Below are 27,910 nucleotides of genomic sequence, written 5' to 3'. Positions count from 1 at the left end.
ATGTATAGAATGCTATTTTATTTTATTTTAGTTTTGTATTGTATTATGGTTAGAACACTTAACATGACATCTACCCTCTTAAATTGTTAAGTGTATAATACAGTATAGTTAACTACAGGCAAAGCGATGTGTAGCAGATTTCTAGAACTTACTCATCTTGCATAATTGAAACTTTATGCCTGTTGATTAGCAATTTCCCATTTCCCCTTCTCCTCCTGTGTGATTTTTAGTTGGTTAAAAAAAATTTTTAATTATTTATTTATTTAATTAAAAAAATATGTTTGTATACACAGAGAATATTTCTGGAATACCTAAGAAACTAATAAATAACAATAACATTGGTGGCCTCTGGGAGGCAAATTGGTGGGCTGGGGGAATAAGATGGAGACTTTTCACTACCTACCTCTTGGTATCTTTTGAATTAAAAAAATTTTTGAATGTATACCTGTTTTTTTTACTGAAATTGTTTCTAATGAGGAAAACAAGATGGCTGTGGTCACATGACTATATAGTTATGACAAACGAAATTGTATTTTTTTTTAATCCTAAAAGAAGAAATAAAAGAATAGTTAATAAGTAGCAAACTGTAAACTCTTCTTGAACAGAGACCAAGTTTTCTCCACAACTTGGGTACCTCAGGATGTCTACCACTGTGCACTGTCCAGAGTAAATGCTCACAGCCAGGTGTTAAGTTGGCTACCATATTTTTTTCTTGAAAAGCTACTGTAGCATTAAAAAGATGTTTTTGAGAACTCTATCATCTGAATTCTTTTTTAAATTATTTCCTCATTTTCCACATGTATATATTTCCACACAGCTGCCACAATTATATACATTCTTTTGCATGCTTGTCCCTCATCTTGCATAACTTTACAATATTTTTGATAATGAAAACTTGAAGGTCTGCAAAAAACTTTTTCTTTTGATATGTCGTAGCTACTCTAAATCACTACTGGGCATGTGGCATTTTGCAAGAATTGAATTGGTTTGTAGAAATTTAATGGATTTCACTGACATACACTATGCCTGCTTCCACTGTCATGGAAGTTCTAAATTTTGGAATCCCCATAGGATACACTGGGTAGCTATTAAAAATGAATATTTACTAATATGAAAAGATGCCCATGATATATGAAATGATGTTGTGATATATGATCCCATTTTTGCTTAAAGACATACTATTTGTAAATGTACGTCTCTGGTTTTAAGTAAACACGAGGGGAGGAGATGCTGTACCTTGCCCTGCACGTCTTACCTGCGCTGGCTTGAGCACTAAGGTGTTGCCTGCTGCCAAGCACGCGGCGCTCTTCCACGCCAGCATCATCAGCGGGTAGTTCCAGGGGATGATAATAGCACAGACACTGCCGGGGAAGAAAGAGACATCCTCAGTCCTCTCGAACCAACACAAGTCACTCAGAAGCGCTCTCCTTGTCTTACCCAAGTGGCTCCTTCCTGGTGAAGGTCAGATTGCGATTTGGACGGGCCTGGTTGATGGGAATTGTAGAACCCTAAAGAATGAAAAAGGTTGATACTATTTTACTAATTTCAGTGGGTAAACTTAACGAAGCCATTTTCTGTCTGCCTCTCTTGCTTTTTCTTAGCTGATATTAAAAAAGCAGTGCTCAATTGATGAGAAATACATCTACACCTAAAAAGGAACTGCTATGTCTTTCTCAAAAGAACTGAGACACAGGAGAAAAAAAACATAGTTCTAATTTAATCGCCTCCATTCCCAATTTCTTGGCATGGCAGAGAATGTTAACTGCCTGAGCAATATCCATTCTCCCCTCGGTTCTTAGTAACAGAAACCCTATATTAATAATGGGAATGGCAACGTGCCCAGATAAACTACTACGTTCCCCAGTTTCCACAGCAGATAGGGATGGCCAATGGAAGACGTAAGCACAAAGCACTGAAAGGGGAACACTCTTTAAAGTAGGCTGACTCAGCTTGGAAAATGCTCTTTGACTCTCCCCCTCACTCTCAGTCTTTCCTTCTTCCTTCTCAGAATGTTGCTAAAAAGGCTGGCACTGCAGTGGTTATCATGAGACCAAGAAGCAGCCATGAGGGTAGAGATCATACGGTATAAGGACGCCCTGGCAAAGAAAGAGCAGGAATCTTTATCTCACACACTGGACTTGAGTGCCTGCCTTTGGACTCTTGAAAGTGAGATAAAAACAAACTTCTTAGTTGGGTTTTCTATTATACGCAGCCAAATTTGATCCCAACTGATTCATGACAGTAGTCTTTTAACTGAAGCTATACATCTGTTTTGCCACATAAAATATTATTGCTGTTACTAATACAAGTAAGTGTACAGTCTCTTATCTGAAACCCTTGGGGCCAGGTGTGTTTTGCGATTCAGGATTTTTTGACTTTAGAAACATAATATAATGTGTATACCTTATACAATGTTATTATATCTATAACCTCCAATAAGGTCTGGGGAAGCCCCCCATAATCAAGCATATTAATATTTATTCAGTGAAATATATGAATATTCACTCTAAGTGATATGAATAGAGATTACAGACTCATCTTGGTTCAGGTCAGGTTTTGGCGCCAAATGAGTCTGAACCAATCAAACAAATCAATTTTCAGGTTTCACAGCAATTTGGATTTCATAATTGAGGATGAAGGATGGACTTGAACTGCTCTTACTAAATACTTATATATGTATGATTTTGTGGCTGAACAATAATAAAAACGACATTTATGTGCAAGACCTACTATGGTGCAGACTTTAATCCTGTAGTATATAAACACTTGTTTCTAATCCTCATAACATAACTTGCAAGGTATGGATTATTGTGACCATTTTACAGACGAGGAAAGTAAGGCACAGAGAGGTAAATAACTTTAACAACAATAGCTGGTAAGTGTCAAAGCTGAGGCTTGGAACCAGTTCTCTCTGACTCTATATTAATGGTGTCGGCGGCAATGTGCCCAGATAAAGTATTATGTTTCCCAGTCTCCTTAGCAGAGACAGCCAGTGGGAGATGTAAGCACAAGGTGTAGGAGGATCGGAATGCTTTTTAAAGTCCTTTACCTTTCTCCCTCTTCGCCACTTCCTCCTTGCTGCTGGGAACGTGGCTGTGACGGCTGGTGCTTCAATGGTTACCATGAGTCTATGAGTGGCATGCATTCTTTTGTTTGCTGCAAGCCCTATTTCCCTTCTGTATCCCAATACCAAAGCCATGTGTAGTTGCCATTTATCATCACACATGTAATATTTATTTTCTTGTAGAAAAAAGGAAATGGAAATTTTTATTGAACTCATGTCTTTAAAACCTTGTTCTTATAACCAGTCTGCATAGCCCATCTATGTTAGCTCTCTGACCTCTATAGGTATTTGAGTTTTCAATTCCTCCATGATACCAGGCTTCTCTCTATATGCCAACAAGACTGTTAGATGCTCTCAAGAGCATTAGATTTTAGGTTCAGAAAATCTTGAGTTCAAATCCTAGCTCTATGGTTTACTTACTATGTGACCATAGGTAAGTCATTCATTGTCCTCAAGCCTCAGTTTCCTCACCTGTAATAAGAGTTAATAGATATCCACCTCCCTCAGATGATTGTTATAAGGATAAGATGAGAAAACCTACATAAGGGGTGGCTCTGACAAAGTGTCTTTACAGACTAATAAACATTCGTCCCTTTTCCTCTTGGAATGATCTACATGGAGACAAACAACATTTGCACTTACTTGAATTTTGTCACACCAGCCAGCAAAATACCTGAATGTTTGCACAGACATTCCAATGTGAGTCTTCAGAGCCAAGGTGTAGACAGCCCCTGAATCGAGGGCTTCGATGGTCGCCAGCTCTTCTTGGTTTTCTTCCAGTAGGTCTGCTAGTCTGTATGCATAAAGAAATTCATTCAACAAATATTGAGTCTCTACTGCATTTAATGCATCATCCTAAGGGCTGAGAACTTAGAGGTGAACACAAATGAACCAGGTCTCTGTCCTCATGGAGAACATGGTCTAGTAGGGAAGAGAGACATTCAACAAAAATTGTCATTAATAATTTGTTTTAAGAGTTATAATGAAGAAGCAGAGGGTGTTGGAAGTCTGTATCATTTGCACCATAGCTGTATAAGCAGTAAAAGAGTGGTTGAGCCACAGTAATCCAAGGAGATCAATGACAGAAAACAGTGGGAACGTGGATAGTTCATGAATATACTGGGAGATGTTAGGGGGCAAACCACACTCCTAGAGAACCCAGGAACACTTGAGGCTTTCTGGTTGGGACAGAAATATTTCCAACACTAGCTGAAAAGGACAAAGACAGAAAAACATGGAATGAATGATAAACACTGCAACAGGTTTCTGTTTGGTGTCTAGTTTCTTTGGGAAGATAAGTTCATAGTCCAAGTTCATCTTTTGTGTTCACCTCTTCCATTTGTTTTCCTTCCTTCCTTTAGTGATTCTGAGATGTTCCTTTTGGACCATTCCAAAGTCAGGCTTGAAATCCTCCTCCCTAATGTTTCTTTCAGATCCTGTTCCAAGAAATCTTTGGACAAAGTCAGCTATTTGGCTTTTAGTAAGTAGAAAACTGAATTTATGATCGAATCTGATTACTCTTGGCATACTCAGCTACCGATTTATAATACCCTTTCCAGGCCTTAGTGTTTTTCCTCCTTGCTTCTACTCCCTACACATGAAGTAGACTTAAAATGTCCCTTTGGAAACAGCAGGGTGCTGGATGTTCTCCATGTGCTCTCGTCTCCACCCTGCTCTGTGATCCCTGGAGGATGACCTTTATAGACTACATCACGGGCTCCCATGCTCTCTCACTGGGCATTGCTAATGAGGGGCCAGTGGGAGGCACCCCCAAGAGACTGGCGAACTGGAGGATAAAATGGTCTGGGATTTGAATCCTCCGGTTGCCTCAGCGATGGGCTGTAGACCAGCAGATGCTGCGTCCCTCTACCCAAACCCGCTGTAGTGTGGTCTTCTCCTACAGCTATAGATCTTACCTGATTCTAGTAACAGCTCCTTCCTCTGTCCCTTCAGGCCTTGGAGTAAGAGCACCTTCCCCCTGTTCTACCCCTGCCTGGGTGCTTCATTATCCTTTGACGGATTCCCTTGACTTTGCTCACATCTTTACAAATACATAGTCCTTTACTAAACTTCTTCCGGTACAGGGACGCTGACTGAAACAAGCAACAGTACAAAAATCAGGAACTCATATATACGGGATTTTATAGGATGCAAGGGACAAAAGACGTGCTATATAACAAGTGCATGCTAGAATGTTTTGAAGAAATTTTTAAAATCTTGGCAATTTGGTCAGTATCCAAAGGCCACAGGCTGCGTCCTTAAAAATCGTACCTGTACATCAATATTCCTCTTTCTCGTGCATTCATTCTTCCCCATTCACCATTTTCAAAAGCATCTTTGGCTGCTGCCACTGCTTTATCAACATCCACCAAAGAGGCATAGGATACTTTGCATATCGTCTATTTCAAGGTAGGAAAAAATAGGTTCTAGGTTATCTATATATGGAGATACGCAATTATGTTTCTTGGGATTAATTATTATACTATAAAATTCAAAGAATTTTTATGATGGAAAATCAATACTTCCAGTAATATAGTAAAGAAAAAGAAACAATTTTTTAACATGAAAATTATGAGCCTAAAATTAGTACTTTGCATGTCACACTACACTCTGAGAAGACACATTTAGGAAACTGTATTTCTTCTCTTGCCTTGGGGAAGCTGAATTTCTCACCACGAGCTTGCAAAGTCTGAGATTTTCTTTTTCACACATATAGCTTTATGTGGAATTGTGCTTCTGATGTGTATAGGTATAGTGATCCATCTAAATTCATCATAAATATTCATTCTTTAAAGTTGGTTACTGTAGTTAACAGCAGCCAGTACCAGAAATGAATAGTTGAAAGAAATGCATGAAGTACATTTATATTAAGTGCTCAGGGTCAGAGTAATAGAATAAGTAACTTTTTAAGACTGTTTTATAACAGTGTATAAATGAAAAAAATCCACGATCAGTGGTCACTACACACGCTAAGAAATTACTCACAGATCCATCTGTTGGGTTGATGGTGTCATAAGTCTTTCCATCATCGGCATCTGTGAACTGTCCATTTATGAAGCACTGATATGGCATTTTTACTGTCATTTCGTTGACCTCCTTTGAAACCTAAGAGAGAGAATTATATTAATAGATTCAATGGATTTCTGTGCGTATGCATTTGATACCAAAGAGCAATTAAAGAAGCTTATTCACTAATGCAGAGGGAGGCGTTAAGTCAATGGGATTCTAGTGCTTACTGTCCAGAAGAGACAAGCATGTGTAATATTTAGGCCTTATGATGCTTAGATTGGCCATTGAGACAGGAGGTCGGCTTCTGTGATGACCGAAGTACTCTAGGGGGAGCTTTACAAAGATCTGTTTTCTTCCTCATAGAGGTGAAATATGACTCAGAAGACCTCAAGATCATGGAAACACCACCATCTAGTGGCAACATCTGTGGAGTGCACCAACTACTGTCATTCAAAGTTTTGAAATTGCCTGTCAATAGGTTTCCTTTTACGCTGGTGCCATTTTAAATTTTCTTTCCAGTGTTCTTCCCCGTTTTCACTTTCCCCCTCTTACATATGTGTTGCTTAAATTGTACTCTCTACTATTAGCTGGCAAGTGAATTTAGATTAGTCCATTGACCTCTATAAATCTCAGTTTTTCCAACAATAAAATGGGGATAATACACCTGCTTCATACAGTTATTAAGAGACATAATTAAAAATATACACGTGAAAGAGCATTATTGGCATAAGGTCACACATCAATGAAGGCATTAAAAAGGAAATTTAATGATTTCAGAAATTATTTTACATAGAGAAATTGATGATGCCTAGAAAAGAAACAAAAAATAGCAAGAGGGTAGCTTGCTGCTCATCATCAGTAAGTATTAGAGAAATACAAATCAAAACTACAATCAGGTACCACCTCACACGGGTCAGAAGGGCCATCATTAAACAGTCTACAAATAACAAATGCTGGAGAGGATGTGGAGAAAAGGGAACCCTCCTACACTGTTGGTGGGAATTATATTGGTGCAGCCACTATGGAAAACGGTATGGAGGTTCCTTAAAAAACTAGAAATAGAGTTGCCATATGATCCAGCAATCCCACTCCTAGGCATATATCCAGACAAAACTCTAAATTTGAGAAGATACACGCACCCCAATGTTCATAGCAGCACTATTTACATAGCCAAGACATGGAAACAACCTAAATGTCCATCAACAGATGAATGGATAAAGAAGATGTAGCATATATACATATACATATACATATAAACAATGGAATACTACTCAGCCATAAAAAAAGCAATGTGCAATAACTGAAATTTTACAAGTCACTGGAGAGGTTCAACAGTAGATTCAAGCAGGCAGAAGAAAGAATTAGCAAGCCAGACAATGGGTCAATAGAGATATCCAGTCTGAAAATAGGAAGGAAAAAGAATTTAAAAAATGAATAGAGGGACTTCCCTGGTGGTCCAGTGGGTAAGATGCTGCACTGCCAATGGACGGGGCCCGGGTTCAATCCCTGGTTGGGGAGCTAGATCCCACATGCATGCTGCAACTAAGAGTTCGCATGCCACAACTAAGAGTCTGCATGCCACAACTAAAGATCCCACGTGCTGCAACGAAGACCCAGCGCAGCCAAAATAAATTTTAAAAATGAATAAATAGTTTTAGAAAATGAATAGAGCCTTAGAAGCCTGCAGAACACCATCAAATGTACCAACACGTGCATAATGAGAGTCCCAGGAATGAGTGGAGAAGGGGAGAGGGGCAGAAAGAATATTTGAAGAAATAATGGCTGAAAATGTCCCAAATTTGATGAAAAACATTAGTCTGCACGTCCGAGAAGCTCAATAAACTCCAAGTAGAAAAATCTCAGAGATCCATCTTAAACACATCGTATAAAAATGGTCAAGAGGCAAAGACAAAGAGGGAATCTTGAAAGCCGCAAGGGAGGAGCAACTCATCACATAAAAGGGATCCTCAATAAAATTAACAGATGACTTATCCTCAGAAACCACGGAGGCCAGAAAGCAATAGGATGATATATTCATAGTGCTGAAAGAGACTGTCAACCGAAAATTCCACATGCAGCAAAAACACCCTCCAAGAACAAAGGAGAAATTAAGTCATTCCCAAATGAATGAAACTAGCACATTGCTAGCACACGAACATTGCTAGCACACTGCCTTTCAAAAAGTACTAAAAAGTGTCCTTCTGGCAGAAATGGAAGGACACTAGACAGTAATTTAAATCTACATGGAGAAATAAAGAACACTGACAAAGGTAAATATAAATCAGTATAAATGTTTTTTTGTTTTTAAACCCTTTTCTTCTTCTATCTGATTTGAAAGACAACTGCATAAAGCAATAATTATAAAACTATGTTGGTGGGTTTATAATGTATAAAGATGTATTTGTATGACAGTGATAGCACAAATAAGGGGGTAGGGAGCAGAGCTATACTGTAGCAAATTTTTTCTACACTATTGGTATTAAGTTGGTATTAATCTGAGCTAGAATGTTTTAAGAAAAACGTCTCTTGAAATCCTCAAGGCAACCATTAAGGAAATAAAAATATATAGCAAAAGAGATTAAACTGGCATACTAGACAATATCCATTTAACAAAAAAGAGAGCAGTAAAGGAGTAGAGGAGCAAAAAAGGCATAAAACAAGACATATAGAAGCCCAAGTGGCAAAAGAACAAACAGATTAATTGGACTTAATCAAATTTTAAAACTTTTGTGTGTTAAAGGACACTATCAAAAAAGTGAAAAGAAAACCCATAGAAAGGGACAAAATATTTACAAATAATAAATCTGATTAGGGTCTAGTATCCAAAATATACTAAGGTCTCCTACAACTCAAAAATGAAAAAGACAAATATCCCAGTTAAAAACGAAGCAAAGGATTTGAGGGAATTCCCTGGTGGTCCAGTGGTTAGGACTGGGTGTCCTCACTTCCAGCGGCCTGGGTTCCATCCCTGGTCAGGGAACTAAGATCTTACAAGCTGCTTGGTGAGGCCAAAAAAACCAAACCAAAACAAAACAAAAGAAACAACAACAATGACAAAAAAAAAACCCCAAACAGGTGAAATATTTGAATAGGTATTTCTCCAAAGAAGACATACAAGTGGCCAATAAGCACATGAAAAGATGTTTATCATTAGTCATTAGGGAAATGTAAATCAAAACCAGAACAAGATGTCACTTCACACCTGCTAGAACAGCTGAAAGAGAAAAGACAGACAATAGCATATGTTGGTGAGGACATGAAGAAATTAGAAGCTTCCTACATTGCTACTGGCATTGTAAAATGGTGTAGTCACTTTGGAAAGCAGATGGGCAGTTCCTCAAAAAGTTAAACATAGAGTTACTATATGACTCATCAATTCCACTTCTAGATATTTACCCAAGAGAACTGAGAACATATGTTCACACAAAGACTTATACATGAATTTTCATAACAGCATTATTTATAATAGCCCCAAAGTAGAAACAGTCCAAATGTACACCAACTGAGGAAAGGATAAACAAAATGTAGTTTATCCACACAATGGACTATTACTTGGCTAGGAAAAAGGAATGAAGTGATAATCTACTCTACAATATGGTTGAACCTTGAGCACATTATGCTAAGTGAAAGAAGCCAGCTGCAAAAGGCCACTTATTACCTAATTCCATTTATATGAAATGTCTAGAATAGGCAAATCCATAGAAACAGAAAGTAAATTAGAGAGGAGAGCAGAGAATGACTGCCAAGGGATACAGGGTTTCTTTTTAGGAGGTGATACAAATGTTCCATAACCAGACAGTGGTGATGGTTGTACAACTCGGTGAAATACTAAAAAACAATGAATTATACATTTTATTTTATTTATTTTGTTTATTTATTTATTTTGTGGTACGCGGGCCTCTCACTGCTGTGGCCTCTCCCGTTGCGGAGCACAGGCTCCAGATACTCAGGCTCAGCGGCCATGGCTCACGGGCCCAGCCGGTCCGCGGCACGTGGGATCCTCCCGGACCAGGGCATGAACCCGTGTCCCCTGCATTGGCAGGCGGACACTCAACCACTGTGCCACCAGTGAAGGCCGAATTATACATTTTAAAAGGGTGAAATGTATGGTATCTGAATTATAATCTCAATAAAACTGTCATTTTAAAAAGGTTGTAAATGTAAAAACAAATGGATGAAAGGTACAGCATTCTTTTATAGTATGAAGGTCTTAACGATTTAGGTTTTCGACACCATGGACAGGCTTACATAATCCACCACTAGCTCCGCTTCTTGATCTTCTCCTCTCAGTTTCCTCACGACTTTTTGGATGAAGTCTTCAAACTTGGTGGCCATATAAACATCCTCATTCTGTAACTGAAGTCCTCCACATTTCTGTCTTATCTCTTCAACCAGCCTGAAAGGAAGAACCAGCTCATGTTACTTACATTTTTAAAAGAGTTTAGAGGGACTGTGATTACATTTAATGTGCTTTGAAGTAGGACGTATGTCACATGCCTATTTATATCCCATGAGATCTTCTATGATAATAATCAGAGAAATTGATAAGATTGGGAGAAAAAAAAATTTTAAGTGGTCTTGAAGGACAGTGGCAATTATTAAACTTTTTATTTATGTTTTAAAAATTTTATTTATTTTTGGCTGTATCGCATGGCACGTGGGATCTTAGTTCCCCGACCAGGGATCGAACCTGCAACCCCTGCATTGGAAGTGCGGAGTCTTAACCACTGGACTACCAGGGAAGTCCCAGCAATTTTTTTTATACATGACTAGAAATACCAGAAATCAAGGCAAAGACATTTTAATTACTTGCAAGCAAGATGATAAAGGGCACATAAAATCAGTTTCTTTCCTTTCAAAATACTCAAGGAATAAGAAATAAGGAAAACTTCTGAACTGTGACGATTATAAGAAACCAAAGTCATACCGTAGAATACTTTCTCTAGATCCTGTGAAACAATAAAACAAACATTTGTTTGTATTACATGGCTAAGATAGGTACGAAACAGAACCATCGGGAAGGTTAATATAATTTGTAAAGTCCTTTTCAACTCTTTGATTTTTCACTGTTAAGTTTTCAAATCATAGCTCTAATTTGACATTTCTTGAGTAGCAAAGGTGTACCAGACAGAGGTGTACTAGAAAGCTCACCACAGGGGTTGCTCAGCCATGTATTCCCTAAGAGAGATGAGGTACCTTGGTAGTCCAAGCTAATAATATCAGATGATTATGGTAATAAGTCAGACACTCAAACAGGAAATGGGTAACTCCTGCAACAGTATCTTGTTAGCAAAAAACTAGTGTTAAAAGTACAATGTTGAAATCTTTAGTTGAGCAAATGAGAAGGTTCTGGGAACTCATGAACCGTAGCTGAGAAATCTGTAACTTGAGGAACCAAAACTTTTAACTTCTGGTAATGATATTTGCTCTTGAGAGGATTGTTTTTGATGATTGGAATAAAAAAGATCCACGAATGAAGGGACTTTGTCTTGTTCATGACTGTATCCCCAGTGCAAAAAACTGTTCCTGATGTCATAAATGTTCAATAAATTGTGTTAAATACATGAATGAATAAATAAATAAATAGACAGAATGTTCATCAAGAACACTTGCTTTGCCGACATGAAGGATTGTCAAGAGGAGTTGACCTTGTTTATTTAGTAAATGGCCATAGCGTGGCCCTCAAAGAAAAAGCACCTCTGCAAGACTCGTCACTGTTAGGATCCTGGTCTGCTCTTCATGCCACAGGGGGTGGCTTTCTAGTCCTCTAGCCCTTTCTACTTGTTTGAAACCTCTGTAGAGAAATTCTGACTGTCGAGTGATTACCCTTACTCTTGCAAGAAGTCTGGCAATCCTCATTCTAGATATATCATATCGGGTAACTTAGAGAGATAGGAGAAAAAGATTAGGGGTAAGCATAATCAGTGTAAGGTATCCTTTTAGGTGAGACTATATAGAGAAGTCCCTTTTAACGTTCTCACTCAGAACTTCCCAATTCTAACTGGAGGAGAATCAACTAAGAAATATGAAGACAGATTTTTAAATGAAACAAATAATTAGAAGGGTTGTTTTCTAGGTGTACAGTAAATATGAAAATAACTCCTGGTTAGCAACGAAGAGAAGGGAACAAATACATGTATTTGACCATGGAAACAAACAAACCAAAAAAGATGAAGAAAAGAGAAATACAGTAGATGGGTACAATAGAGTGATAACAACCAGTACAAAGGATTTCGATTTGATTTTCAAAGTCAAAGTCAAAATCCCTGGTGGAGGGGTATGAGTCAGTAAGGTGGTGGTTTTACCTGACAACATCCATTGAGCTTGCTCCAGATTTAAAGAAGTCTGTTGAATCTTCAATAACAGGGACGTTGCTTAAAATCCCAGCCCAGATGACCTGCACACGGGAAACTTTTATGAGGGAGCTGCCAGGTAGAACGCTGTGGCAGAGACTAGTTAGCTTCTCACCAAACCTACTTCTTTTCCTGGATTGATTACAATTCTCAGCATCTCCTTAAGTTAGAGGCGGCCGTGCGACTGACTTCTAGCCGGTGAATATGAATATAAGTGACCTGTACTCCCAGACTTGTCCCATGAAAAACCTCCTTCACACAGTTCTCTGTGTTCTTGTGCTCTTCTTGGCTGTCTGGGATGGAGATGACCCCCAGCAGGACCTTGAAGATAGCCCAGCCTCGGTTCCTGCTTGACTCCACCCCTAACCTTCATGTTCCAGCTTCACCCCTAACCCCCAGGACAACCTAGAACTGCCTTGGATTATTTATGTGCGTATACATTTTGGCACTGATTTCCTTTTGCAGCTAATATGAAAAAGAGGAAATAAATGTTCCATCCCAACTACTTTGAGGATTAATGGTACCAGTTAACAAAAATGGTTTCGCTTTCCAAGATAAGAGTAACATTAAGAACTTCCCGTGTTCACCTTGATGGTCTCTGCCACCTTCACCTCTTCGGCTGTAAGTTCCACCACTGATGTCTCACCCGCTGAAAAGTACTGAGAGGCAGGAATCATTTTTCCATCTTCAAACTGCAGATTTCTCACCATCAGCTATAAAATAACAACAAAACAAGCAGAAGAATTGAGGATTAGGACAATTCAGAAGTGAGACTGGTGGGAGGAGTCATATGGGTATAAGAAGCAGCTTATTTGACAAATATAAAAATATGGATTAGGGCTTCCCTGGTGGCGCAGTGCTTGAGAGTCCGCCTGCTGATGCAGGGGACACGGGTTCGTGCCCCGGTCTGGGAGGATCCCACATGCCGTGGAGCGGCTGGGCCCGTGAGCCATGGCCCCTGAGCCTGCGCGTCCGGAGCCTGTGCTCCGCAATGGGAGAGGCCATAGCAGTGAGAGGCCCACGTACCAAAAAAAAAAAAAAAAAAGGATTAAAAGCACTCACCATTATGTGTAAAAGGACTGAAATGGTATTTCAGCCATGGCATCAGAAAGGAGGAAGTTACGTCTACGGGTAGGTATATCTCAAAATGGATGATAAGCCCTCCCAAAATTGACATTCGGATATAGGCATTGGGTCTAAAGCCTACTGTAACTACCACTGCTACTAGTACAAGTACTACTACTACTACTGCCATCTTTGGAACACTTACTCTGCAGCATGCACTGTGCTAAGTACGTATATGCTGAAGTATCTTATTCAATCCCATAAATCCTGATGGAGGCAGGTGTCCTTATTATCCCCATTTTACTGATGAGGAAATGGAGGCTCAATGAAATTAAGTACTTTGCCCAGTGCCACACAGTAAGTAACAGAACTGGGGTTACAGCCCAGGACTAGATGGACTCTGCAGCCTACAATCTTAGTAACTGATCTATCCTGTAAGCCATCAGAAAGTGTCTGCGAGCTGCAAATGCCCTTTTGCTTTCTTCACTGGGCAGCTGCCCAAGAGCCCAGAGAGGCCCAGAGTCCACGCTCCCAAGCACAGGCAGAGTGGGTGGGCGCCTGCCTGGTGAGGCAGAGGAGGGAGCCTCTGAAGAGGGCCACACCATCTGATCCTCCCAGACTCTGCCAGTGGGAAGGCAGACAGACAAGATCACTCTCTGTTTTACAGATGCGGAAACTGAGCCTCCGAGGGGAGAGGCGTCCTGCCCAAGACCAGTAAGTGGCAGAGCAGGGATTCACGACCTGTTTCCTGACTAAACTCCAAGATCTTTCTACTGTATCACAAACCAGGCTGTGCGGGTCCTCGGGGCCCGTCCTGAGAAGCCTTCTTCTCATCAAGGTACCTAGAGCCAGCTCATCCCCAGAGAGAAATGGAGCACAGACACCTTGAGCTCCCACATCCCACTGCAAAGCCAGACTACCCTGTGAAAGCTAGTCCCTCAATAGCTTGGGTTTATCAAAGGAAACCAAAAAAGTTATTTTAGAGGTAACCATGTTGAATACTCACTGCTTTTCCATCGTTACCAAAAAGAACAAGGCCGCTTTTGGTAACAAGACCAGGCTTCCTGGCACCTTTAATTTCCAGTGGTTCTCCAGGAGGGATGGAGCTATTCAGTAATGATGAGCCGTAGAAAGTGACCACCTAATAAAGAGATCAAACCCAGGTTGTGAAAGGGGGAAGTGGAGGCTGGTTATAAGGGTGTATGCGAGCAGCAGTCCTGGCAAAAAAGCTGAAGTTGCAATTCTCATCTATGACAAAATTTGGGACCCCCCCCACCCCCAATGATATCAAGCATCTATGGAAATGACACAAAGCAAGAGATAGTCTGTGAATGTGTGACTGAAGAGTTTTAAGAAATGCCGCACATCCAGGTGACACGAGTATACATTTATCATTTATGCACATTGACACAAAGGCGAATGAGATAAAAGCTCTCACAGACTTTGCAGCCTGAAGGTAGGGTTTGTGGGGGAAGTGGAGGTGTTGGTGGGGTATCAGGGAGGGCAGATGCAGAGCGGTAAACAAACTATTATATTGCAGTGGGATGTACGATGGGAGGTACAGGGGCTTTGTGTGTCGGCTTATGGAAACAGGACTGGATCCAGACTGTAACTAAGAGAACTGGATACTAATTGATTTGTTGTTATAATAATTATTATAATTCTATGGCCATTAGCTATCATTTATTGAGCACTATAATATTTAATAGTTATTGAATACTCATTCTATGCCAGGGACTAAGTACTTCGATGAATTAACGTGTATTAACTCATTTCATCTTCACAACAACCCCAAACCTATAAAGGAGGCACTATTATTAGTCTCATTCTACAATGAGGAAACCAAGGCACCCATTGGTGAAATAACCTGCACCCAATGGTTAAATAACCTGCCAAAGGTTACACGGCAAATAGTTGCAAAGCCAGAATTTTAATGGAAACATTCTGGCTTCAGAGCCCACACTTTTTTGTGTGAGTATATCTGCTTTGAAAAACTGGGTATTATCAGTTGTGGTAAAATATATTCATATGTTATGATGATGTCACTCTAGTCTAAGATATACACCCAGTACTAACGATGTGATCAAGGGTACACGTGCAAGGATGTCCATGGTAGCCTTCTTTATTTTTTTATTGAAGTATAGTTGATGTATAATATAAAGTTACAGGTGTACAATAGAGTGACTCACAATTTTTAAAGGTTATACTCCATTTATACTTATAAAATATTGGCTATATTCCCTGCGTTGTACAATATATCCTTGTAGCTTAATTTATAAATAATAGTTTGTACCTCTTAATCCCCTACTCCTATCTTGCCCCCCAGCCCTTTCCCTCTCCCCACTGGTAACCACTTGTTTGTTCTCTGTATCTGTGAGTCTGCTTCTTTTATATTACATTCACTAGTTTGTTGTACTTTTTAGATTCCATATATAAGTGATATCATACAGTATTTGTCTTTCTCTGCCTGACTTATTTCACTTACCATAATGCCCTCCAATCCCACCCTTTAAGCATTGCACTAAACCTCTTCCCTTGGTCCTTCGCTGATCCCACATATTTTTATAGACACCTAATATGCACTAAGAACCCTGTGTAAGTGCTGAGAGTATCAAGACAATAACATGATGCTCTTGCCCCTGAGGGGTTCACAGTCTACGGGGGTAAGAGGGATAGATACATAAAGAGATGCTTATAGTATATAACATGCTGTGTCAGAGCTAGGCAGGGCGTTACGGGAACAGAGAGAAGGGACGCCCAATCCCGCCAGGCTGGGCGTGTGAGGTCAGGAGACTTCCTACAAGAGGTGAAACCTGAGAAGCTGAGTTGAGTGGAGATCCCACAGGGATTAGAAGGCCTTTCCTGCCCGCCCCCCCTCCGCCCACTGCCCCTGCTGCATCTCTCCCCATGCCTCTCACACCTGATCCTCACACCTGGAGCTACAGCTTCACTGAACTCTACTGCGAGTCCCTGTCCAGGTAATATGCTCTCCTACCTCTGGGTCTTTAACTCTTTGACTCATTCTCTACCTGTTGACCTCTTCTCGAAGTGCAAGCAAAACAGTCAGCTTTTCTAGAAAGCCTTTCCTAAGACATCCGAGTCTGGGCCTCAGTTACATCATTTGTCTTACTTCATTGTGCGTGTTTATTCACTTCTCTGCCTTCTCCATAAAACTGCAGTCACCCTGAGAACAGAGGCTGTGCCTAGTGTCTGCTTCACACCAAATGCTCAATACATGGGGAGTAAAGAGGGAGGTGGTCACGTGTACCTAGAGCTCTTTTAGCTGGTCACGTGTACCTAGAACACAGACTCTCCTCACAACCAAAGGAAGAACCAGAGGAAGCCTAGACTTAAGTGTAATACCTCTTACAAAGGTTATATGCAAAAAAAAAAAAAAAAAAGGTTCCTGGAACATACCTGTCCATTTATCTCTGTCCAAGCTCCAGGGACTTTATCATGACCTCGGATCCAGTTATGTAAAGCTTCAGCAGACTGATCCCAAGAGATCTAGAAATGCACAAAGCACAGGTTGAACTTCTAATGCTGCAAGTCTCAAAGGCAATAGAAACATTTCTCTCCATCAGTGGCGGACATGAGTAGGGATGGGGTAGCAGCCTCCCTTGGAGATCTACCTTTTGGTAGGAAATGGTAAACTAAGAACTGCTTAAAGGTGGACGACAATAAACTCTGAGATGTGTTACTGAGTTGATATAAATACCTCAGCATTTTCCTTTTTCTGGATACCTTCATATGTTGCAGCTGCTTCTGACTGGGGCATACGAGCAGCTTTTCCATCGGCTATGAGCTGGACAGCTTCCACCTAAAGCCAAAAATATTAACTGTGTTAGAGCCCAGTGGTCAACAATGGCATGGCCTGTTTAACTGAAGTTTCTGTTGAACAGAATTACTACATATAAATCTGTCCAGAGAGTCAGACTTTGATAAAAATAACTACCATTTCTTTGGATCCATAATTATGCCAGGCAGTGTGGTGGCTACTTTATGTAAAATATCCCTTGCAGCACCATACCAGTCCTACAACATGGGTATTATTAGTCCTGTTTTCCAGAGGAGGAAACTGAGGCCTGCAAAAAGCCTCAAGCTACTAGCCCGAGAAAAAGCAACTAGCTCAAGATCACAGAGATAGCTTGTAGGTGGTAGAAGCAGGATCTGCATCCAGGTCTATCTACTGCCAATCTCCATCCTGTACTTTTTAAAATGACTCCTTTATTTAAGCAAATTTCAATCTCCCCTTGGTGTTTCAATGGAAGTTTCAGGAATATCATTGTAAAATAAGTCATTGTGGGTTATTTCTGCCCATCACGATGATTCTAAAAAGTCATATTTAAGGAATTCAACTGGCTTTCTAGCTTAGGACACCTGGAATAAAAAAAAACAATTAAAACTGTCCATGAGTTTGATTGCCTTTGGGATGTGTCCTACATCCCCTTCCAGGCCATATTTATGTTTACCTTGAGTTGAGAGCCTCTCTCCTTCACTGGGAGACCTATGTGAGCTCAAGTTCTCAGTTTTCTCTCTAAGTACTCACAGCTGAGTACTCCAACCGCCAAAAGAGCACGTGGTGGCAGCCACATGGGAACAGGGCCAAGTTTACAGCTCATTCGTTCCACCTGTTTCTGGCTATAATATCACCAGGTACAGGATCCAGGCTTGCTCGAATGCTACTGAACACACAAAATACTATTTTGATTTTAATGATCATTTTGAGCGCCTAAGTGTGCCAGAGGCTTTACACAAACGTCATTTAATTTTCACAACAACCCTGTAAGTCAGGCAGTATTATCCACATTTTATAGATGAGGAAACCAAGGCTAAAGAGGCTAAGTGACCTGCCTATTATACAGCAAATAAGTGGTAAAACGAGAACTACTCTCTTAATCGTTAAATGATACGAAGCACTGCTCTCCTCTCTCCCAAATCAATGGCTGCTTCTTTATATCATCTTACTGTCCATCTCTGTGTTGTACTTCTACCATATCAAACTACAGAAGACATTAAATGACATGGATATTATCTTTCAATGTTTTTACAGGTTAATGTATTTTTTCTTTGTGGTGCACATGTTTTGAGCCTTTAATCCAGAGCATATCTGAACAAATAAAGCAGTGTTAAAGTTCACCCTTTTACATAGACTGATTTTAAATGTTTTTGAAGAAAGCCCAAATTACATATCAAAATTTCTTAAGATTCTGCCGCTTCTTTACAATTAGTCATTATAAACAGGGTTGGAGATTCAAATATTTGGTAAAACGAATGAAGGAGTTTGATTACTGCTTTATCCACTTGATCACTGTTCTCAGAAGAACAAGTCAGATTCATGGACTAAGAAATTCTAAAGTGCAGATTTCCACCCTCAAAATACCATCCTACTGGTAAATATAAAATCTAATTTTATTTTGGGGCTTTTTATTTTTAGTACAAATTCACAGGAGCAAATTCTCAATAAAAGAAAAACTTTAAAGCGTTACTAAATTCTCCTTGATAGCATAAATATACTGACCATGGCCTTGATTCCTTCAGGAAAGAGAAACCGATTATAAAGTGCATCCACTGTATCATTGGGTTCGACATCACACGACCTCTGGAGGAGGATGGGTCCTGTGTCTAAACCATCATCAGCCCAGAAAACAGAAAACCCAGCTTTCTTATCTCCCATGATTAGAGTCCTGGGAAAAGAAGAGTTTCAACATAAAATGTTGGTTAACTGTATCATAAGGTGATAAATTAGTGACATTAAAGTACAAGGTGTTTACAGTGGAAAATAGACAGTGAATGAAACTATTGTGAAAATTACAGCAGAGCTGGGAGATGTAAACACTCAAAAAAAAGCAGAACTTAATGGTACTGCTACTTTATACAACCTCATCTCTGTAGTCTTTCTTGTTAATACATACTAATGACTTAGAGTCTACTCAAAAAGCCATTAGAGACCACTAGTACTACCCCTCACTGATTCCCAGGTGTCGGCTTTCTACTGCAGCATCAAGTAATTTTGCCCACTCATGTCCAGTTCCTACATTGTACCTGACCCTGTATTAGGCAGAATAAGATAATGGAAGATAAAACAGAAGATGATCAGTGCAATGTGAAAAGGAGAACTGATAATTAATTTAGGTTGTGTAATTCAGGTACAAGCATCACTTAGAGCTAGAATTAGTTCTAGATTAGCTATAAATTGTAGTAAAAGATGGTTGATTAATTCAACTATTTGTATTTTGTATTCTATAAATTTAGCCTAAGAGGAAATGCTGGCCCTGCAGACCTCATAATACATACAATAAACCAGATATATGGAAATACATACATAAAAGAATATCAGAGAGCAGGCTAATATAGACAGAGTATGAACTGGTAGGTCAGCCATGCTCTCCATCTAATCATTTTTACCTCTCTGAGCTACTAATCAAGCAAGACCTAAATCAATCAACCAACCAGTCAATCAACCACTCTTTTCAGAAATATTGAGGAATTAATTGGCATTGTGTTATCTAAGAGCCTTGAAAATATTCACGTATTTTGACCCAGTGATTCTGCATGTGCAAGCAATGTGAACTGAGAAAAAAAACACATGTTTAAGTACAAAGATATTCACTATCGTACTATTTCCAGGAGCAAAAAAGAAATCAATTCATATAATTGGTCTTAAAATACAATGAAATGCTTTTCTTACCACATTTAAACTAAGTATAGATTTTCTGCCTATCTGATAACTTGACACTAAGAGACAGCTGGGAGATGTGCAGGTAAAGGAGAAAAGGTAGAGAAGGTGGGAAAGGCCCACCTTGACCCACAGTATAGTATACCTATAGGACTGGGCACCTACAGTATACCAGGCAGTGTTCTTGATACTGGGACATATGGCGGTAAAAATGTTAGACCAGAGTCCTATTTCCCCTCAAGAGGCTTAAAGTAGAATGGGGGAAGTCACACTATGAGAAAGATAATTTCAGGTAATTCAGCATTTCCTGAAATGTACTTGAGATATTCTATGCAAAAAAATGTTCTACGGCCAAATAAGCGTGGGAACACTTTGTACTCAGATTCCCTCTTGGAGATTATGATGCCCACATTAAAGCACATATTAAAATTTCTGAGTCCTGAGATAAAGAAATCCAGCATAAACCAAACTTGTCTAACCACAGGACCTTTGCCTGCTCAATACCTAGTTATATCTGATAGAGCCAATACTCCATAGATTATTCTTGGGAAACGCTGTTCTGGCTTATGCAGTACCTCTAGATCTCAGGGGAGTTTGTGCAACAGTAGCAGTCAATCGGGACCTCACAATTGTTCAAGCATACCTAGTTGCCTGATCACCTAGGTAAAACACAGAAAGATTACAAGCAATGGGAATGGGCCCATCTTGGTTATTTAAAAAAAATCTCACCAGTTGATAGCAGAGGCTCCTCTGTGTCTGGGAAGGATAGATGGGTGATAAATGATGGAACCATGCTTAGGGCTGTCAATTACATCCATGGGGATGAACTGCGTGCAGAAGGGAAGCACGTTTAGCTCAGCACCCACGGATCTGTAGGCCTCCGCCACCTCCTTTATGGTCTTGCCCTTGACTCTCCATCTAGGGAACTTGAACACAGGGGTCCCATTTTTCTCTGCAGCCAAAGCTGAGCATGAAAGAGAAGATTATTTTCATCAAAAAAGTTTTAGCCATAATTTTGTATTACTATGGATCCACACATTGTAATTTCACGAAACATTTACAAATAAAACATGGTAAAGAACAATTTAGATTCTGACCAGGATTTGACATGATACAATTTTATCAAGATGCATCTATTTTTCTAATGTGATTTTTATCTATATAGTTAAGGCATAATGATTCAACTCAGAAGTTTGTGGCTAGACAACGTTTTGAGATTTTAACTGAAGCTGCTTCTTTTATAGATCAAAATTTGTAACTTTATTACTGATACAGCCATTTAAAGGACATTTGTTTGTTTGTTTCTTAAGATTTGGAGTCAAGTGCCAAAACATCACCATCCCAATTAGACGTAGCCTCTGGTACAGATGGAAAACCTTGATTCCCTTCCCACACCTATTTCCTGGGGGGAAGTCCCTTTTGTCACAGGGAAAACTGTAGACTGGAACATACTCTCCCCGCCAAACAGGCAGATCCCAAAAGATAAATGGAGAAAGTGATAGGGATAGAATAAGATAGTTACACAGCTAGAAATCCCACTAGGGGAAGACAGATAGAGAGAGACTTCAGGAGATCACCATAAGCTAGACACCAACCAGAAAATGCCCAGACCATCGGGCAGCTAAGCAACAATCAGAACATTTTGAAACTAAACAGACTTACTTAGGCTGATACCACAAAAAAACAGATATAAGCCTGCATTCGGCCTTGGGAGGTCTATAAGATAACAGACCCTGAGAAAAACCGCATTCTTGCATGTAGCCAAGACAGGTAAACAGGTGAAAGGGGAAAGAAACTAGGTGGAAGGGGACATTATACCAAAACCTGAGACAAATTACCATATTTTAGTATATGTTACCACCCTTTTGCTGATATGCATATGATTTAAATAGCGCCATGACAGTCCCGGTGAGACCATGTAGGGTGAAAGGAGGAACTAATGATGTAAGCCTTGACATCTACACAAAATGAGGAAGAAGGTGGTCTTCTCCCCTCCCATTTTTTCTTTGACTATAAAAATGTAGACCTCTGAGGACTTCCCTGGTGGTCCAGTGGTTAAGACTCATGCTCCCAATGCAGGGGGCCCAGGTTCGATCCCTGGTGGGGGAACTAGATCCCGCACGCATGCCACGACTAAAGATCCCGCATGCCGCAACGAAGGTCCCGTACTCGGCATCGAAGATCCCCCGCACCGCGAGCAGTGCCGCCAAATAAATAAATAAACATTAAAAAAAAAAAGTAGCCCTCTTTGTTCTTGGGGCTGCACTCCCTGGCCGGCCTGCTTGTATCCCTCAAGCCTCCTATGCGAATAAACTCAGTCTTTGCCTGCCACTGCCTCACCCTGAACTCCTTCTGTGCTGAGACAAAAGAACCTGAGCTTCAGTAAGTCCTGACGCTAGGTAAGCGGTTTCAGTGAAAAGACAGTGGGTTCAAGTCCCATCCTAGGTCAGGGATTGTGGCTCCGGCCCTAGTCCGAGGTGTGGCTGGGTTTGAGTCCCATCTGAGGAGGGGTGTGGTTTCAAAAGCAGCTGAGTTGAGCTGCATCTGTCTAGTTCCTTCTCCTAAACTCGCCCATAAGTTAGTGGAGGAGAGGGGCCAAGAGTGGAGAATCCGTGCTCCCCGTAAGGGTTTGCCCTACTGAAGCAGATCCCAGGCTCTTTGCTCAGGAAATGTTGTCCCTTCTGAAAGGAATGACTCCTTCCTACCTCTGTGCGAAATGGAATGGTCCTCCAAAGTACAGACAGCACAAGCCCATTTTTTCCATAATAAAATAGCACTTTTATTAACTATATACCTTGCCTATATTAAGTATATATATATTTATTCTCCATCAATAACACAAAGAAACCACATTTTCGGCAATATCCAGAAGTCTTAACTAAGGCATTGTACCTGCATGTTCGCGCTTCCTTTCCTTTATTCCCATCTAATCACCAACATTCATAGACTCTGCAGGGGATGATGCCTCCATGAAGCCTAAAGGCTAAAGCCTAACAAGTCCTAAAATGGCCCTGGCCTTCAAGGTGATGCCTTAGTCAATCCAACTGGCAGAATCTGAGAGACCAGTATAATAATGTTTACAAAATGTAAATGTTCCTAAAATGTTCAAAAAGCTGTGAACAAAACAAAATGTCAGATGATAGGAAAATGGGTAAATGGTGGTGAAAGACATGTGGTGAGGGCTTCCCTGGTGGCACAGTGGTTGAGAGTCCGCCTGCCAATGCAGGGGACATGGGTTCGTGCCCCGGTCTGGGAAGATTCCACATGCCACGGAGCGGCTGGGCCCATGGGCCATGGCCGCTGAGCCTGCGCATCCAGTGCCTGTGCTCTGCAACGGGAGATCCCACAACAGTGAGAGGCCCGCATACCGCAAAAAAAAAAAAGTGGTGAAATTGAGAGAAAATTGTGAAAGGTTAGACTGGGAAAGAAAAATGGGGTGGAAGAGACTTAGAAGTCTTCATTTGAAAAATCCACTCCACTGAGACAAGCTTGAGCCATTCAGGTGTTGCTCCCCAATATTGATTTTTGGCTGCCCCAGGACTATTTTTTGTTGCTCTAGTTGACTATACCGACAACAAAAATCGCCGCTGTCATTATTGATCCTTTTTATGAATCAGGTGCCGTGCTGAGCAGTTTACATACATTATCTCATTTAATCCACGTGAGATGGGTATCACTGAACTAAGCTTAATGAGTTTAAGTGACTTGTCCAGGGTCACATGGCTATCAAGTGGCAGAGTCAGAACTAGTCTCATGATTCTAGAACATACACTGTTAACCATATGCTGGGACCAGGCACCAGGGAAAACAGTCTGAAAGGAGGTGTAAGAGTCACATGCTTGCAATTCTTCTGAAGTTCACTGTACATGGTAGAGACTCTTAGTTGCCCCCTTTCCTCCTTTACCAAGGATTCCTCTACTTTAGCTGAACACATGGCCACCCCAAATAAAATCTGTATTTCTCAGCCTGTTCTGCAAATAGATTTGGCCTATGACTAAGTTCTAGCCAACAGGATACAAGTGGGAGTAATATGTAAAACTTCTGGATTATGCCCTTAATAAAGGCTTGCCCTCTGCTTCCCATCTTGCCCTTTCTGCTTGCTGGAATGCAGAGTTGATAGGGGGGGCTGAAGCCACCACCTTGGACCATGAGATGGAAGCCCAGTGTTGATAATGGCAAGACAACAAACCGAAGGAGCCTTCATTGTGATAAATATCTGGCTGCCACAACAGCTGTGACGGTCAATCCAAACTTGAGAAAGGGACTTCTCTCTTATTTAAGCTAATATTATTTGAGGTCCTCCTGATTCAACAGCCAATCTGATATCTCAAATGTAAGTCCTTCCAAACATCCCACACACAAAGCTGGTGGGAATAGATAATGATGAGACAGGTAGTCCCGGTGACGGGAATCTGTCCCCTTCTGCCCTTGGAGCCAGGTATGAATTCATGAGGCAGATTCCCTCAGAATTTCCCAGGTTGAGATAATCTTTTTCTGAAACACGGATAATTTCTAAATCAAGTGGTTAAATCCATGTGCATATGTGCTCTTGGCCCAACTCTTTTTTTTTTTTTTTTTTTTTTTTGCGGTACGCAGGCCTCTCACTGTCGTGGCCTCTCCCGTTGCAGAGCACAGGCTCCGGACGCGCAGGCCCAGCGGCCATAGCTCACGGGCCCAGCCGCTCCGCGGCATGTGGGATCCTCCCAGACCGGGGCACGAACCCACGTCCCCTGTATCGGCAGGCGGACTCTCAACCACCGCGCCACCAGGGAAGCCCGGCCCAACTCTTTTTTAGCTTGACTCTTTTTTTTTTTTTTTTCTTCCAGTTTTACTGAGATATAATTGATATACAACCCTGTGTAAGTTTAAGGTGTACAGCATAATGATTTGACTTACATACATCATGAAATGATTATCACAATAAGTTTAGTGAACATCCATCCTCTCAGATAGATATAAAATTAAAGGAAAAGAAACAAATTTTTCCCTGTGCTGAGAACTCTAGGAATTTACTTTCTTAACAACTTTCACATAGAACGCACAGCGGTGTGAATTATATTTACAATGCTATGCACTACATCCCTAGCCCTTAGTTATCTTATAATGGGAAGTTTGTACCTTTTGACTGCCTTCATCCAACTACCCCAGTAACAAGAACTAGAATAAACCCCAGAGCTGATTCCTCCAAGAAAGGAAAGTAAAATTTTAGGATTATCACAGATATTGTTTTCCAACCAATGTATTGCATCATACCAGTGATTTATAAAGATTCAAGTCATAAGTCACGATTTCTAGATGCTAGTTCTTATTCCCTACCTGTAGACTGTTTCTTGCACTCTTTCTCAACATAACTATAGCATGCAAATCAGAATCACGCTGTAGGTTTGCTCTGAGGATGGCTATTTTCTTTACCTACCTTAATAACCAAGCAGTCATAGCTATAATTTGTTCTGAGATAAATGTATTCTTTATGACCCCACATCAATTGCTATTGTTGGGTGTGGCCTTCCCTGCATTCCTATCGGCACCTCTGCAACAGACATTACTCTAGATGTCCCATAGCACCTTTGGAAAGTCACAAGTGTAATTCAGGAAAAACACATGCTTGGAAATTCCTCTGAGGGACCTGGTGATTACCATGGAGGTAAGTGGAGAAACTTAGTAAAATAGGGGCCGGCATTTTTGTCTTGAGGCCCACAGAGAAGGGAGAGTTTCTGAGTCTGTATCTGCCACACAAATAGACTTGGCCTAAGAAGGCTTTCAACAGGCAGAGTGGAGACCAGTGCAGTCCTTGATCCAGTTGTTTCAAGATACACTCACCCAGTGGGTCAGCTTTTCCATCCTTATCTGGAACTGTGAACACTCCCACAACTCGGTGGCCCTCTTTGCAGAGGTGGCTGTAGACTTCTTGTCCAAAGAGGCTCTGACCAATAAGTGCCACCTTCAGCTTGTTTTTTAAATAAACCTGCAAAGCAATTAAACAGTGACAGGTATTAGTATGGATAGAAGACATATGGATAATAAACACTCTTTTTTTAATCATACAAGATGACTTGAGCATTACAAAAGGCTCAAAGATCTACACAGTAAAATAGTTATTGACATACATGGAACTCAGACTACATGCTATATAGGTAGTAGTGAAAATAATTTCACACCTAAGTATTCCTCATTTTCCCTTTGCTCTAACTCCCTTGATTATTCATTATAATCATTGGGATTGCATATATTTTTACAAGGCATTTCAACTCCTTGATGAAATGAGGCCAGATGTTAACAAATAAGCATAAGTTTCTTAGTTAAAAGGGGTGTAATTCTGAGCAAGATCTACTTCAATATTGACAATGCTTTTATGTCCTGCAATTTTTTATGCCCACCTCCAAAAGATGCCAAGAGCTAACATCTAGTATAACATAGGGGTCAAGAGCAGATCCTAGACTACCTGAGGTCAAACCTAGGGTCACCCACCCCTTGTTAGTTGTGTGACCTTTAGCAAGTAACTAACTTCCATTTGCCTTTTATTCCCCTCATCTGTAAAACTGGAATAACACCAACTCACACAATTCTGATTGAGGTAGATGACAATATGCATTAGGCTTAATGCAGTGTCTGACACAAAGCACTGTTTAAGTAAAAGCTTTAATAATGTTTTAAAGGCTTTCCTATATACCAGACAATTCTATGTTTTTTCACACGGTCCAGAATTCTACAGTCCTTGCTAAGTGGCATAAACTCATTTGGTCTTAAGACGTGGACTGAACTAATGAAATGTTCTTTATAGTCCTTGTAGGTTTCTTATAAGTTAATGCAGTCATTTGGCTTCAAACTTGACCTGCACTGATAATGCCACTTACAGTCTTTGCTTATAGTATATTGTAATTTGCTGCAGAAAAGTCAATGTGGGGCTTCCCTGGTGGCGCAGTGGTTGAGAGTCCGCCTGCCGATGCAGGGGACACGGGTTCGTGCCCCAGTCTGGGAAGATCCCACATGCCGCGGAGCGGCTGGGCCCGTGAGCCATGGCCGCTGAGCCTGCGCGTCCGGAGCCTGTGCTCCGCAACGGGAGAGGCCACAACAGTGAGAGCCCCGCGTAACGCAAAAAAAAAAAAAAAGTCAATGTGCTTCATTACAGATACTATCCCAGACCCTGCTGTAAATTGTGCATAAGGTCCTATATACCACATTGACCTTCTCAAATGTGAATGATTCTGAACCCCACATTTGGCCCCACAGATTTCAGATAAGGAATTGAGGGCTGCACATAATTTCATTTATTTTAATCCTCACAACTATCCTGTTTTCTTATCCCCCATTTTGTACCATTTTATGAATGAAGAAACCAAGACTTAGAAATATCAAGTATATCTCCAAGGTCATACTAGCAAAACAAGGGAGAGGTAGGATTTGAATCCAGGGCCATCTGACTCCAAAACCCACGATGGTACTTAAAAATAAAATGAGCCACTACTGCCCATCTCTTCCATCTCCTTTTTTAGAACATTAACACTGATGCACAAAAATGCAGTGATTGTCAATAAATATAAACACCACATAGATAAGAGCGGCACTAAAGGAGTTAAAGTTTTTAAGGACTGTCTTTAAGCAATTATGCCTTCTGTAAATTCTCCCAAGATGAAACCTTTTCACAAAGCCTAAGGTAACATGTTGACATGATGATTGTTAAGATGGTGATGAAGAGCCACCAGGTGAAGCAGGCTAGTTGCAGGATTGTGCACGTAGTGG

At 40.5% G+C, this 27,910-nt stretch overlaps 1 protein-coding gene and 2 non-coding genes across 4 annotated transcripts in view; 1 reads left to right on the top strand and 2 right to left on the bottom strand.

Moving 5' to 3' along the window:
• The window catches only part of ALDH1L2 (aldehyde dehydrogenase 1 family member L2), a 56,261-nt gene that overhangs the window by 21,212 nt on the left and 7,139 nt on the right, over positions 1–27,910 (bottom strand). For both annotated transcript variants that reach the window (XM_032647251.1, XM_032647250.1), the window contains exons 2-15: positions 25,991–26,135; positions 20,900–21,134; positions 19,013–19,178; positions 17,210–17,311; positions 16,909–16,998; positions 14,498–14,632; positions 13,014–13,139; positions 12,379–12,470; positions 10,322–10,469; positions 6,050–6,169; positions 5,336–5,463; positions 3,707–3,857; positions 1,438–1,508; positions 1,256–1,361 (exon numbers count right to left, since the gene is read on the bottom strand). In XM_032647251.1, the coding sequence (XP_032503142.1) occupies positions 1,256–1,361; positions 1,438–1,508; positions 3,707–3,857; positions 5,336–5,463; positions 6,050–6,169; positions 10,322–10,469; positions 12,379–12,470; positions 13,014–13,139; positions 14,498–14,632; positions 16,909–16,998; positions 17,210–17,311; positions 19,013–19,178; positions 20,900–21,134; positions 25,991–26,135 (1,815 nt within the window). The remainder of the gene's footprint in view (positions 1–1,255; positions 1,362–1,437; positions 1,509–3,706; positions 3,858–5,335; positions 5,464–6,049; positions 6,170–10,321; positions 10,470–12,378; positions 12,471–13,013; positions 13,140–14,497; positions 14,633–16,908; positions 16,999–17,209; positions 17,312–19,012; positions 19,179–20,899; positions 21,135–25,990; positions 26,136–27,910) is intronic.
• On the bottom strand, positions 10,743–10,815 carry TRNAG-UCC. The gene has a single exon. It is a non-coding gene; the product is annotated as a tRNA-Gly (tRNA).
• On the top strand, positions 22,208–22,279 carry TRNAW-CCA. The gene has a single exon. It is a non-coding gene; the product is annotated as a tRNA-Trp (tRNA).

This window comes from Phocoena sinus, chromosome 10, assembly GCF_008692025.1.
Source record: "Phocoena sinus isolate mPhoSin1 chromosome 10, mPhoSin1.pri, whole genome shotgun sequence".
Lineage (NCBI taxonomy): Eukaryota > Metazoa > Chordata > Mammalia > Artiodactyla > Phocoenidae > Phocoena > Phocoena sinus.
Note: the sequence above shows the minus strand (reverse complement) of the source record. Positions and strands in the feature narration are given on the sequence as shown.